The sequence below is a fragment of the Cyprinodon variegatus genome, unplaced genomic scaffold (assembly GCF_000732505.1).
Source record: "Cyprinodon variegatus isolate N-32 unplaced genomic scaffold, C_variegatus-1.0 Scaffold736, whole genome shotgun sequence".
In the NCBI taxonomy this organism is placed as follows: domain Eukaryota; kingdom Metazoa; phylum Chordata; class Actinopteri; order Cyprinodontiformes; family Cyprinodontidae; genus Cyprinodon; species Cyprinodon variegatus.
Genome location: NW_015151189.1, coordinates 285,781 through 297,796, shown reverse-complemented (window position 1 = coordinate 297,796; position 12,016 = coordinate 285,781). Strand labels below are relative to the sequence as shown.

The 12,016-nt window shown below is 43.2% G+C and overlaps 1 protein-coding gene across 3 annotated transcripts in view; it reads left to right on the top strand.

The window, feature by feature from the left end:
* Positions 1-12,016, top strand: part of boc (BOC cell adhesion associated, oncogene regulated) — a 38,941-nt gene that overhangs the window by 21,963 nt on the left and 4,962 nt on the right. For all 3 annotated transcript variants that reach the window (XM_015395319.1, XM_015395318.1, XM_015395317.1), the window contains 10 exons: positions 1,767-2,039; positions 5,299-5,445; positions 7,423-7,566; positions 7,850-8,143; positions 9,444-9,716; positions 9,813-10,081; positions 10,167-10,332; positions 10,719-10,787; positions 11,023-11,232; positions 11,509-11,684. In XM_015395319.1, coding sequence (XP_015250805.1) covers positions 1,767-2,039; positions 5,299-5,445; positions 7,423-7,566; positions 7,850-8,143; positions 9,444-9,716; positions 9,813-10,081; positions 10,167-10,332; positions 10,719-10,787; positions 11,023-11,232; positions 11,509-11,684 — 2,021 coding nt within the window. The remainder of the gene's footprint in view (positions 1-1,766; positions 2,040-5,298; positions 5,446-7,422; positions 7,567-7,849; positions 8,144-9,443; positions 9,717-9,812; positions 10,082-10,166; positions 10,333-10,718; positions 10,788-11,022; positions 11,233-11,508; positions 11,685-12,016) is intronic.

Sequence of the window (12,016 nt, the reverse complement as noted above, 5' to 3'; positions counted from 1 at the left end):
GAAAAAGAGAAAAGCTCCAGTGTTTTGTGCGCTGGGTGCAGTACTGCTATGCTGCCTGCAGGGCGGCGCTTCAACAGTTTGTAAGTAATTCAATTAATTGTATTCATGTAGCACCAACTCACAACACGTCATCTCAAAGCACTTTATAAAGACAATTCAACCAGATCATACCGTCAGATTGATTCAAAGTTTACTATTTAAGGAAAACAATTTGATTGCATTGTCTCATTAACTCAAAAGCAACCCCTCACACCAAGCATGCTTGTAGTGACAGTGGAGAGGAAAACTCCCTTTTAATAGGAAATAACCTCCAGCAGAACCAAGCTAAGTTTGAGTGGCCAACTGCAGAGGCAGACTAGGATTCAAGGAGACAGAAGCAGACATAGAAAAAAAGTATAGATACAAAAGGCAACTGTCAACCAGCTTCTAAGGCGGCCCCGTCCAAGAAACACACAGCCAAGCAGACGAGCTCCGAGCCAGCTCATATGTCAGAGGATGAAGAGAGCACATCCAGCCAGCCACAGTCAGAGAAACAGGACTACACTGAAAAACAAGCCGAGCTCCAACAACTTTAAACAAAGCTGTTGATGGCAGCAGCACAGCTGATATTTCTCTCCAGGATAGTGTCACAGCCAAAAAGGAACAGACCAGAAGAAGTCACAGAGATTATACTTGATAATGATAATGACACTTTTTTTTTTACATGTTGACCAAGTCAGAGAACTTTTGGTTTAAGATTTTGTGCACAGTTGTTAAATAAATGAGATTTATATTTTTTTAAGAAAAGGGAAGTCAAATCATATGCTCAGAAGAAAGATCCCAGTTTTTTTTTTTTTTCACACAATAAAACCATTTTTTAGCTAATAATTCAGTACCGTTTTTGATATCGGTATCGGCAGACATTAAACTTCAAATATCAGTATGGTATCGGAGGTGAAAAAAGTGGATCGGTGCATCCCTATACTGTATTTAGATTTTTTTGCTTTTTTTTTTATTGCTCTGATGTAAAGCTCAAATTTCAACAAAAACAGAATAATAGGTTTTCATCACTCTAAACCTAAGGCTTAAAAATGAATGGTAATAAACAATTAAAACTCATCACTTTGTGTGTAATTAACTCATTTAACTTACTGTCAATTTTTTAAATATTTATTCTTTCAAATCTAACTGTTCAATTTTAACAAAGCTTCCTTAGTCATTGATTTTCTCATTCTAATTGGTAATTTCTTCCTTTTTTTTAATTACGGGATAGCTCACCATATCTCCTCCCCTTCCCAGTGCCCTGTACATTTAGTCTCTCTAAACACCTGGTGCAGAATAACTCATGCCAGAAGGAAAGATTTTCTGGCTTCATCACAGGAGGGGAACTGTTTTATATGTCTGGCAGCAGAAGTTTGTTTGAAATAGAATTGAATGAAGAGGCAATTTGGAGGGGCTCATATAGCCACCATGGGAGGACTGAAAATAAAAAGAAGCTTTGTATAAAGAGCTGGAATCAGTTCCTCGTTTATCAACTGCATCAATGAAGGACGTTGGGTAAATTATTTTATAATTAATGTTTTTTGTTTTATTGGTAATAGTACACCTGTTTACCACCTTAAAATTTGTTGCAGATCTTTTTTTTTTTATGTTTCTTGCTCCTGTTTTAACTTTGTATTAGTTTCTAATAAAGAATCAGTGTCGCCAAAGTTAGTTATATCTTCACATTCAAAAGTCTTTAAACCTTTTCTTAGTCTTGTATGTGTGTTTTTTTTTTTTTTTTTCAGATGAGGTGCCGGTGTTCACAGAGGAGCCTGCTTCTGTGGTGCAGAAGCTGGGAGGCAGCGTCCTGCTGCGCTGCAGCGCCCGACCCGCCTCTGCAAAACTCAGCTGGCGTCTCAACGGCATGCAGCTGTCCAATGGCGATCTGGGCTTGGTGCTGGAGCCGGGCAGCCTGCTCATCCCCACTTTAACCAACCTGACTCTGGGCAGATACCAATGTGTGGCCAGCACCGGCGCTGGAGCTCTGGCAAGTGTGCCTGCTAACGTCACCGCTGCCAGTGAGTAGCCCACACAAAACCGTGACAGACAAACACACAGGCCTCTTTATGGTTTGTCAGGGTACCCAACCGACTCCCTTGGGTTGAGTTTCCTCAAGTAGAACAAAAACAGTGAGGAGGTGGTTTTTGTTTGCTGAAAATCTCCATTGTAAACTCTGTACTTTTCCAGTGGTTATACAGCCTGTCTGAATCTCCTCCCCATTGAGGACTTAAGTCATCTGAAGTTCCAGTTCTTACAGAGAAAATCTGATGAGAATTACTCCTTCTGTGTAGTTTGACCCAACAGCTGCTTTCATGCTGCATCATATTGATGTAATGGTTAAAATAAATGATTCCTCATGCTTTCAGTGCTTGGCTGCACCAAGTCTGCACTTTTATATTTGATATGCATCTTGGGACTGAGTGAGGGCCTGAAACTGTGAAACATGAGCTTTAGGAATGGAGGGGACCCTGGGGCAGAGGGAAAGAAGGGACCGAGGCACACAGTTGGGGCCGTCTACCTCCATTGGCTCCTTTTTTTTTTGCCTCTCACAACTCCACATTCCACTCCACGGGGCTCGACAGCAGGCCTGTTCAGAAATTACGGCCCCATTATCGGGGAAAGGTCTGGAGGGAGATAAGGAGTGTGTGTGAGGGTGGGATGGGAGGTTGAAGGGTATGAGTTTAGGCAGGGCTGCTGTTAACAGTATTGTTTTACATGCATAGATGTGATTGATGTTTAAAGTTGCCTCAACTTGGGAAGCTTAGGGTGTTTTTAGGCCAGTCGAGACAAGATCCTGACAGGAGATGAGAGGAGATGTCACACTCACACTTTCACACCTCTCTCTCTCTGCACATTTTTCACTCTTTGTGTCACTTTCAATCCTCTGTCTTGCATTAATTCCTTTAATGAGGAATTCACGTGGCAGAGCAAAAGAATGTATTAGATGAGTTTGAAGCATAAAGCAGGCATTGCTTGGTTTTCAATTCTTTTCATTAAATAAATATAAATATGCATTTGTTTCCTCTCTGATGTATGCCTCTAACAGATTTTGCCTTTTTTTTTTTCTTGGCAAAATATCTGAAACCGTATTAGATCAAACCAAATCTCTTAATACCATACATCAAAAAGTCCTTCCTTTGGTTTCATAGGTTCTGACATCTTAGGTCTGAGTGCTTTACCTTTGCTTTTTTTTTAGGTGATGGATTGAATAAACTTTGCATAATGTTGTAGAACCTAATCCTACTTTTGACTTGTCCAAAAAAAAAAAAAAAAGTTAAAGGGGTATCAGTGCTTTAGTGGAGAGCTGCACACAGTCACTGGGGTTTGAATGTGTGTAAACGGTGCTGGGAAAACCAGATGTGAAGCTGGGCTCTTTCTAAAAGAACATCTCTAATTTAATAACGGTTTTCCTCGGCCACCCCGGGATCGCCTAAGGAATCGCTCCATGGGGAGCCAGTACGTGCTTTCCTTCTTCCCTTCTCTCCCGAGTCCTCTTAGCTGTATGCACATGTTTTTTGCGATCGAGTAGGTCGATTCCAGACCCTCTGAACTATCCAAATCCGCCCCCCTCCTCCATTTCTTTTTTTTTCCTCTCTTTGGCTCGACTTTAAAAGCTTGAATTCCTGCACTGACAATCAACCCCGCCGTATGTCTGCGCAACACGTTGCACAAACATGTTCAAATTCAGAGGCGAAATCACAGGCAGACCTCCTGCTGCTACGCATAAAGATGATGAATACACTGTCTCTTCTTGAAATATTTTTCATAGGCCCTGCCAAGCTGCCCTGGTGTGGGAGGTCTGCTTTAACTTTATGCATACAATCAATCCTCTGTGCATGCGGGATGCTCCCACAAAAACTTCACACACTCACCTGAGAGGTATTTAGGAGGGGATGTTTCTGTGAAGAATGAGGGACATGGGAGTTGAGCGGTGGGTTAAAAGGTGTAACAGGGGGAGTTTTGGAGAAAGAGGAGGATGGTGGGATGGGTAGATATAAAGGCTGGGGCTGTAAAAACAGCACCTGATTGATTTAGCAAATGGAGCGCCGCACACACCGCTAGAGCTTTGCATGCCCCGGCTTGGATTCCCATCTTTCAGAATCAGCGCTGACAGAGTCTAAGATGGAGCTGTTGGGGTGTGTGTGTGTGTGTGTGTATACCCTGATCTGCTTCCCTCCATTTCTCCCATTAAAGCTCCTCCAGATGCAGGCAGGGGGTTGAGCTCCAGCACGAATGGCAGATTAATCAGCCGCTCTGCTGTGATTCGACATCATGGTGGAAACCGTAGCTCTGATTGAGACATTCATTTTTTTTAGTATATAACTCTGATCAGCCCTTGTTTTTTTTTTTTTTTCTTGTCCTATTTCAGATTTTTTTTTTCTCTCTTTTTTGCCAAAGTGTATGGTCGGTCCAAGAAAAACACGCCAGTTATAGCACCTCTGGAAAGAACGGAGAGCCTGTGTTTGTTAAGAATAAATCAAAAAGAACTGGTAGACGTTTAATTATGCTCCACAGAAGTTGTATTTATCTTTCATTTTTCATTTCTTGAAATCCCTCTTGACGAGTTTCCCCTGTTTAAGCTTTCTCCCTGCCCTCTGTCTTCCCTCTGCTTTAAATTTCTGGGGTTATGTTTTGTTCCGGCATCTTAAGAGCAGAGCTGCGCCACTTCCTCTCAAACCCAAACTGGATCTCTGCATCTGTAACTCTACTCTCTCACCTTTGACCCATCCTGCTCAGCCCTCTGGGCCGCTCAGGCAGGGGTTCATATGGGGGGGGTCAGGGGGTCGGATGAGGATCTAGGCCTTGCAGACTCTGTGTCTGCAGGGACCCAGTCGTAGCACATGGCTCCAGTAATCCGGCTCCCACGTTTCCCACAGACTCCGAATCAGTTCCAGTCCCGATTTGATGTCGGACGGGATTGATGAGACCTCCTCGAATGTTGCTGAGATGTTTTTTTGGCTCTCGGGTGAAACTCTTTTGATTACAAGGGGGAAAAAAATAGGAAGCCAGAGTGATTTTTATGAAATGCCAGTAAGTTTGACTGAAACGCAAAGTGGGAAAGAAGAGAAACAATGAGGTTGCAACACAGCAGAGGGGGACTGCTATTACAGACACTCAGCAATGGAGACAGAGCAGTTATTATTGTTCAAAATATTGTGGTTTTCTGCTTCTCAAACTGAGGACTGACTGTGTACATCTGCAGTCAGATGACATTATGCCGCTGAAAAGAGGCTGCTGTGTAACTTTATGACCGTCTTCCTAATTGTGTTTTTGCAGAGCTGCGGGACTTTGAGCCCGAAGTCCAACAGGAGATCGAAGTCGACGAGGGCAACACAGCCGTCATCGAGTGTCACCTCCCTGAGAGTCAGCCTAAAGCTCAGGTCCGCTACAGCGTCAAACAGGAATGGCTGGAAACCTCCAAAGGTAGCGCTCCCTCATTCTCACCCTACTGATTCTTTAACTGTCTCCATCATTTACAGGAATGCTGTAATCCTCCCCTCTGACTGCTTCATAAAGCCTGCGATAAGGCCGTTATCTGGGGAATGTTGTAACATGGGAATGCAATTGTTTATTTTTCAAACGGTTTAACTTGGAAGTCTTTTAAAGGAGGAGAAAAGGCTCCGTCGGTTTGTCACTGGTATGCTGATGATGCCTGGGAGCTGTAGGTACTATTATCTGCCTCTTATCTGCGAGGAGATGAAAACCACTCTGTCAAAAGCTGGCAGATGGCTCAGACTCGAGGGCGCCACTCGGTGGCCTTTTCCAAGAGCACAGCTATGTAATAGAATGGCTCTAGGGGCTCATGTTACAAACGTAAGTTTTGCAACGTGGACTGTTTTTGTTTTTTTTATCTTTTCTTTTCTTCTTTGTCATTTCAAAATTTCCTAATGTATTTTCAGCTGCCTTTGTGCTTTAATGACTGGAGAAGCCAAGTAAACAAACCCTGACCACAGAGTAAATTAACTGCACCAAACACAGCCATAAATCAAATTGATGGTTGCCAGTTGCACATTTTTGTCATAACTGTTGCAAGATATAAAATACAGTAGTCATATGGGGATTAAAATACATCTTTGTGCTCAGATGTGCCAAATTTTGCATTGAAAGCGCAGATTTTGGACGGCTATATTTAATCTGTAGCCATCTAAAAGATCAAATGTTTATGTACAATAACACGACTTGTCAAAAAACTGTTCAAATCCACAGGGTTGTCTTATATCTGCAAATATACCAAAACAAGGAAATCCTCCAGGTTACATCTCCTTTATAAAACAGATAATACCATTAAGCAAAAATGTAGAGCTGTACCATAAAATAAAATATCTACACACTTTTTAAAAGATTAGGTTTCCTTTCTTGTCTCAGATTGTTAAATCATATGATAATTTGTACCATTCGTTTAGGAGCTTTAAGAGTTTTATGATTTTTCTTGATGAATCGGTAAAATAATAAGAATTGGCCTTTTTAAATACCTTTAGCATAACAGTGGTTAATAACATAGAGCTAGTAAAAAAGGTTCTAGACTTGAAAAGTTTGGCTTCTTGTTATGTAGTGAATTGTTTAGAAGTAGCTGCCTAAAGGTTCAACAGAAATGTAGGTAACTTGGTTCACTTTAATTTGATGGCAGTGAACACAAGTCGTCCTCCCTCAGTAACCACCTTCACTCTGAAAAGTGTTGTCGGTGCGGCCTGGGAAGTCCTCATGCAACTGACTGTAAAATCGTGCGGTAACACTGGTTACACTGTATTTTGGTGCATCTCTACCTTGGATCCGATTTGATTTGGAGCGAGACAGGCTGCAGGAGAGGTCAAGTTAGTAAGCGTTGTGGCGCTACCCATACCTATTTGTTTGAAGAAATAAACCAGAAAATTAAATTAGGTCCTTACTGTGTTGCCATGGAAACGGCTTGAGGGGTTTGCCGATGATTCTCAGCTGTGTTTTTCTGATATGCCCTCTTTAAGGCTGGGTATCCTCCAGGGACGATTGCTACCTGACTTTTTCTAACATATAAATGACATTACATCAAGTGTAAAAACATGCATTTGTTCATATCAGGGATGTTTCACTTAGAAAACCAGTGATTGAGTCATTTTCGGTTTTCAACCCATTGCAAATATGCAACAAACCCTTTGTATTAATTACCCAGTCAAGTTAGCCTCTGCATTCCCACAGTGGAACCTTTGGCAAGCTCTTGTTTTCATTACAACTGGTTCCTCCGGTTATCTGGCTTGATACAAATGAGAAAGTTGATAAGGAGTGATTTAAGAACAGACTTGTATTTATAACCAGACCTGGAACCAAAAAGGATTTGGCTTTACTCAAGAAGATGTTACCTCATTCTTTTTTGTGTTTGATTGACTCCTCTAACTCCAGCATGTTTTTTTTTTAATATTCTTCAAGGAAACTACCTCATCATGCCATCTGGAAACCTGCAGATAGCCAATGCTACCCAGGACGATGAGGGGCCGTACAAGTGTGCTGCTTACAATCCGGTCACTCAGGAGGTCAAAACATCCACATCCACTGATCGCCTGCGCATTCGCCGTGAGTCTTGGTCTCTAACACCCACACCAATCTTCTTATAACCTTTGAGAAGTTAAAGGCATAAGAACAGCGCTGCCAAGCATGGCCATGTTTGCGTTATGTCATGGGTCTGTTTCGCAGCTGTTGACTTGTTTGGCAGTAGTGTCAGCAGGACGGTTACCATTAAATCTTCATGAAATGCACTGTTAATGGTTTTTAATCCTCCGAATTTGCTTTAGCATCTTCCTCATCTGTCTCCAATTTCATATTTTGCATCCTTATTCTCTTCTTCTCTACCTCTCAGGCTCCACGTCTGAAGCGGTCCGGATCATCTACCCGCCAGCGCCCCGATCCATCATGGTGACCAAAGGCCAGCGGCTGGTGCTGGAGTGCGTGGCCAGCGGCATCCCCACTCCTCAGGTGACATGGGCTAAAGATGGGCTGGACCTGCGCTCTCACAACAACACACGCTTTCTGCTAAGCAACCTGCTGATAGACGCCGTGAGCGACGGGGACTCGGGAACGTACGTCTGCATGGCGCACAACGGCCGGGGCTCGGGCCGATCCGCCACCGTGCTCTACGACGTTCAAGTGTTCGGTGAGCGAATGATTTATCTCATTCTGAGCCTTGACGATTTTTTTTTTTTTTTTGGCTCTGTTTTTGTCTGCGTCATGAAATTTGGGAATTATTTTTTGTCTCCTGTTTGGCGGCCTAGGAGGACAAAGTTCTGTCTGTGTGTGTGCAGAGGCGTAGAAGACATGCTGGAGACAGGGCTCTTTATTCTATAGCTGCTTTTGATTGAACGTGTCGAGGTTATGGATGGCTGTTTTTACAGTGATTTAGTGTGCATGTGTGTGCGTGCATGTTTGCGTTCATGTGTTGTGAGCTTGTCTCTCTGCAGCTGGCTCTAATTAAAGTAGAGAGCGCTGCTGTAGCTGTAATGAGTTCTGTCTTTACCCCCCATTCACAAGCAGCCAACCATCAACTAGCTGGCCTAGCTCACTCTACACACAGAGAAACAAATCCCTTTTCTGTGTACAGTGACTAGCAAAACTATTCACACCCCTTCAACCTATAAGTGTTTTTCTAGCATTATAATCAAAAAATTCAATGTACTTCATCGTATTTTCACAGTATGCTACGGACCAGCATGTGGAGGTGGAGGAAACTAATAAATACTTTTAAACATTTACTTATTGAAATCTAAAAGTGTTGAACTAGTTTAAATACTGACAAAATGAAACTTTAAATCCCTTTTTTGTTTGAAAAATGACCAAATCAGAGTAGATGGGGAGTCAGTGAACATTACTTTTCTCAGTCTTTTTGCAAACTATCAACTGGATTTAGATCTAGACTTTAACTAGGCCATTCTAATATATTAATGCACCTTTTCTTCTATATGTTAGATGTCTCTTCTGCAAAGCTTGTGGTAAACATGGCTTCCTCTCCCTTATGTGTTCATGTTCTGATCAAATGTGCATAGATGCTGTGTTTACAATGAGATTATATTGCACTTTACCAATACTCTAACTTCTGAAGGTGATTGGTGAGAAATGATTTTATGTTTGGGTATTAGCCTAAGCGGAGTAAAAAAAATATCAGATTATTTTATTTGTGAAATGTTAGAAAACACTTATCCTTATTTTCCAATGTCTTAATTATGCCTCACTTTGTCTAGTTTGCATTTTAGACTTTATTTGGGTATATTTGAGTTAACTGTGCTGCATTTAAGTGCATGTAACACATTTCTGGTTTTAGTGCAAAACTTTGAAAAACAACTATTGCTTTCTTTCCACTTGAATAACCAATACAGACTACTTTGTGTTGGCCTTTGTTGCATAGCACACTTGCACCAGCACAGAGTCTTAAAGCTGACATGTACTCCTTCCTCCTGCAGAGCCTCCTCTGGTGACTGTAGAGCTGCAGCAGCAGGAGGTCGCATTGGGAGAAACGGTGCGCATCATCTGCCAGGCCCGAGGTAAGCCCGCCCCCTCGGTGATGTGGCTCCACAACGCCCGACCCATCGCTGCGTCACCCCGCCACCGTGTTACTTCGCGGGCGTTGCGGATCTCCAACGTGAGCTCTCAGGATGACGGCCTGTACCAGTGCATGGCGGAGAACGGGCTGGGCAGCTCACAGGCCTCAGCCCGCCTCATCACCGTATCGACCGGTAAAAGTTACAGATTTGTGTTCATCAATGGGGGATTTTCTCCCATATTTGGAAGCCTTAAAATATAAACGGGTCTTTGCTTGTTTTTTTGTGTAGGGATTTCATCACGTGGAAGGCTGCCTCCAAATTTTCGTCCACTCAGCCCTGATAAAGTGCTAAAAGAACAGCCTCCTGTTAGGACTGGAGCCACAGGGGCCATGCTGCCTCTGGACTGCTCCACATTACCAAGGCAAATATTACCCGCAGAGGCCCCTATTATTCTCAGTCAGCCCCGCACAGGAAAGGCCGACTATTACGAGCTCACCTGGAGGCCTCGGCACGAACGAGGGACCCCTGTGCTGGAGTATGTGATCAAATACAGAAAGGTAAAAAAAGAGCTCTTATTAACTGACTTAATGCACATAAAAACCACTGATTTCTTCTTTGACCAAGTGTTGTGTAACTTCCTAGGAAGGAGACCCTCTTGCGGAGTGGACCACTCGAAGTATCTCAGGCTCCCTTCACAAGCTGACTCTAACCAAACTGCAGCCGGACAGCCTGTATGAAGTAGAAATGGCTGCTAAGAACTGTGCAGGTTTAGGCCAGCCGGCCATGATGACCTTCAGAACAGGCAGAGGTACAACAGCTTTATTTATATCCTAGAGCTTTATGCTCTAATCTAACAAACTGCCTTTTAATCCTATTTTCAATCCAACGTCTTCCTAAATCCCAACACCTCTAATCAAATTCAGAACTGGGCAACATTTGCATCTACTTCCTAAGCTAGTATAGGTATTTTCCCCTGGAGAAGTATTGCAATATGAAGATTTTTATTTGTTTAGAATGTTTCTTTCCACATAATTATGACTCATTGTGTGGTTTGCGGTTGTAAAGTGACAAATCTCTGAATACTTCTCTAAAAACACTGTCATTGATTTTGACTCATTGTTTACAATTCTGGGACAATAATTGCTAGGAGGAAGGCTCTGCAGCTCTAAGGCCTTTTCTTTTTTCTCTCAACAGGGCGTAAAGCTCCAGGAGCATCCAATGACCCGCCAAAAACTCCAGCTGTCCCTTCGCCAAGCCTCTCTCGTAAGCTTCCAGCCTGCGAATGCCTCAGATTCTCCGATTAACCACACTAATGTCACTAAATGACAAAGCTAGGACTAATTTTAGCTACTAACCCTCTAACAGCTCTCTCTCTTGCATTTCTGTCTCTGAAGGATGAGCTCTCAGTAAGTTTGTCACACCAAGGCTGCAATGTTGTTCTCTGTGATTTATTTCTATATTGTTGCCGCATATCTGACCTCTCTCTCCCTGTCCGCAGCTCCTGAAGCTCCAGATAAGCCAACCGTCTCCACGGCTACGGAGACCTCGGCATATGTGACTTGGATTCCTCGGGGTAACCGCGGCTTCCCCATCCAGTCCTTTCGGGTGGAGTACAAGAAGGTGAAGAAGCCTGGTGAGGAATGGGTGACGGCGGTGGAGAACATTCCTCCGTCGAGGCTGTCTGTGGAAATCACGGGACTGGAGAAAGGTTGGTTTGGAGGAGGGGAGTGATCGGATGTCGTTCCATGTAATTACAGCGATGATGCCCTGCATAATTACAGTCCCAGGCTCTGTAAATTTATCACCATCATCTGTGTAGTTAAAGCCATTTTGGTGATTGCTGCCATTAATCAAAACATAACTGAGTTACAATTAACATAACATTTGCTCTGAGAAAGAAAACATGAAACTGCGTAACTCTGTGTTTAGTTTTCAGAGCAGTTTGAAGCCTGCTGAGACTGATTGTTAAATCCTTTCCTTTTAGGTACATCTTATAAGTTTCGTGTGGTCGCTGTGAACGTTATCGGTTCCAGTCCTCCTAGTGCTCCTTCGAAGGCTTACACGGTGGTGGGTGGGAGAACGCACGAGCGTCCCGTTGATGGACCCTACATCACCTACAATGAGGCTATCAATGAGACCACTGTCATCTTGAAGTGGACGGTACGTGTCATGGAAGACGGAAAATGTCCTGAGCTCCTGTCAGCCTCTTTCCCTCCTTTTTCTTTTTACATTTTTGTTTTTTCCTCAGATCTTCCTACCTCCCTCTCTTCCTTGGATCCTACCTTCCTTCTTTGGATCCTTCTTTGGATCCTTTTCGTTCCTTCCTTCCTTGGATCCTTCCTTGGATCCTTCCTTCGATCCTTTCTTGGATCCTTCCTTGGATCCTTCCTTGGATCCTTCCTTGGATCCTTTCTTGGATCCTTCCTTCCTTCTTTGGATCCTTTCTTCCTTCCTTCCTTCCTTCCTTCCTTCCTTCCTTGGATCCTTCCTTC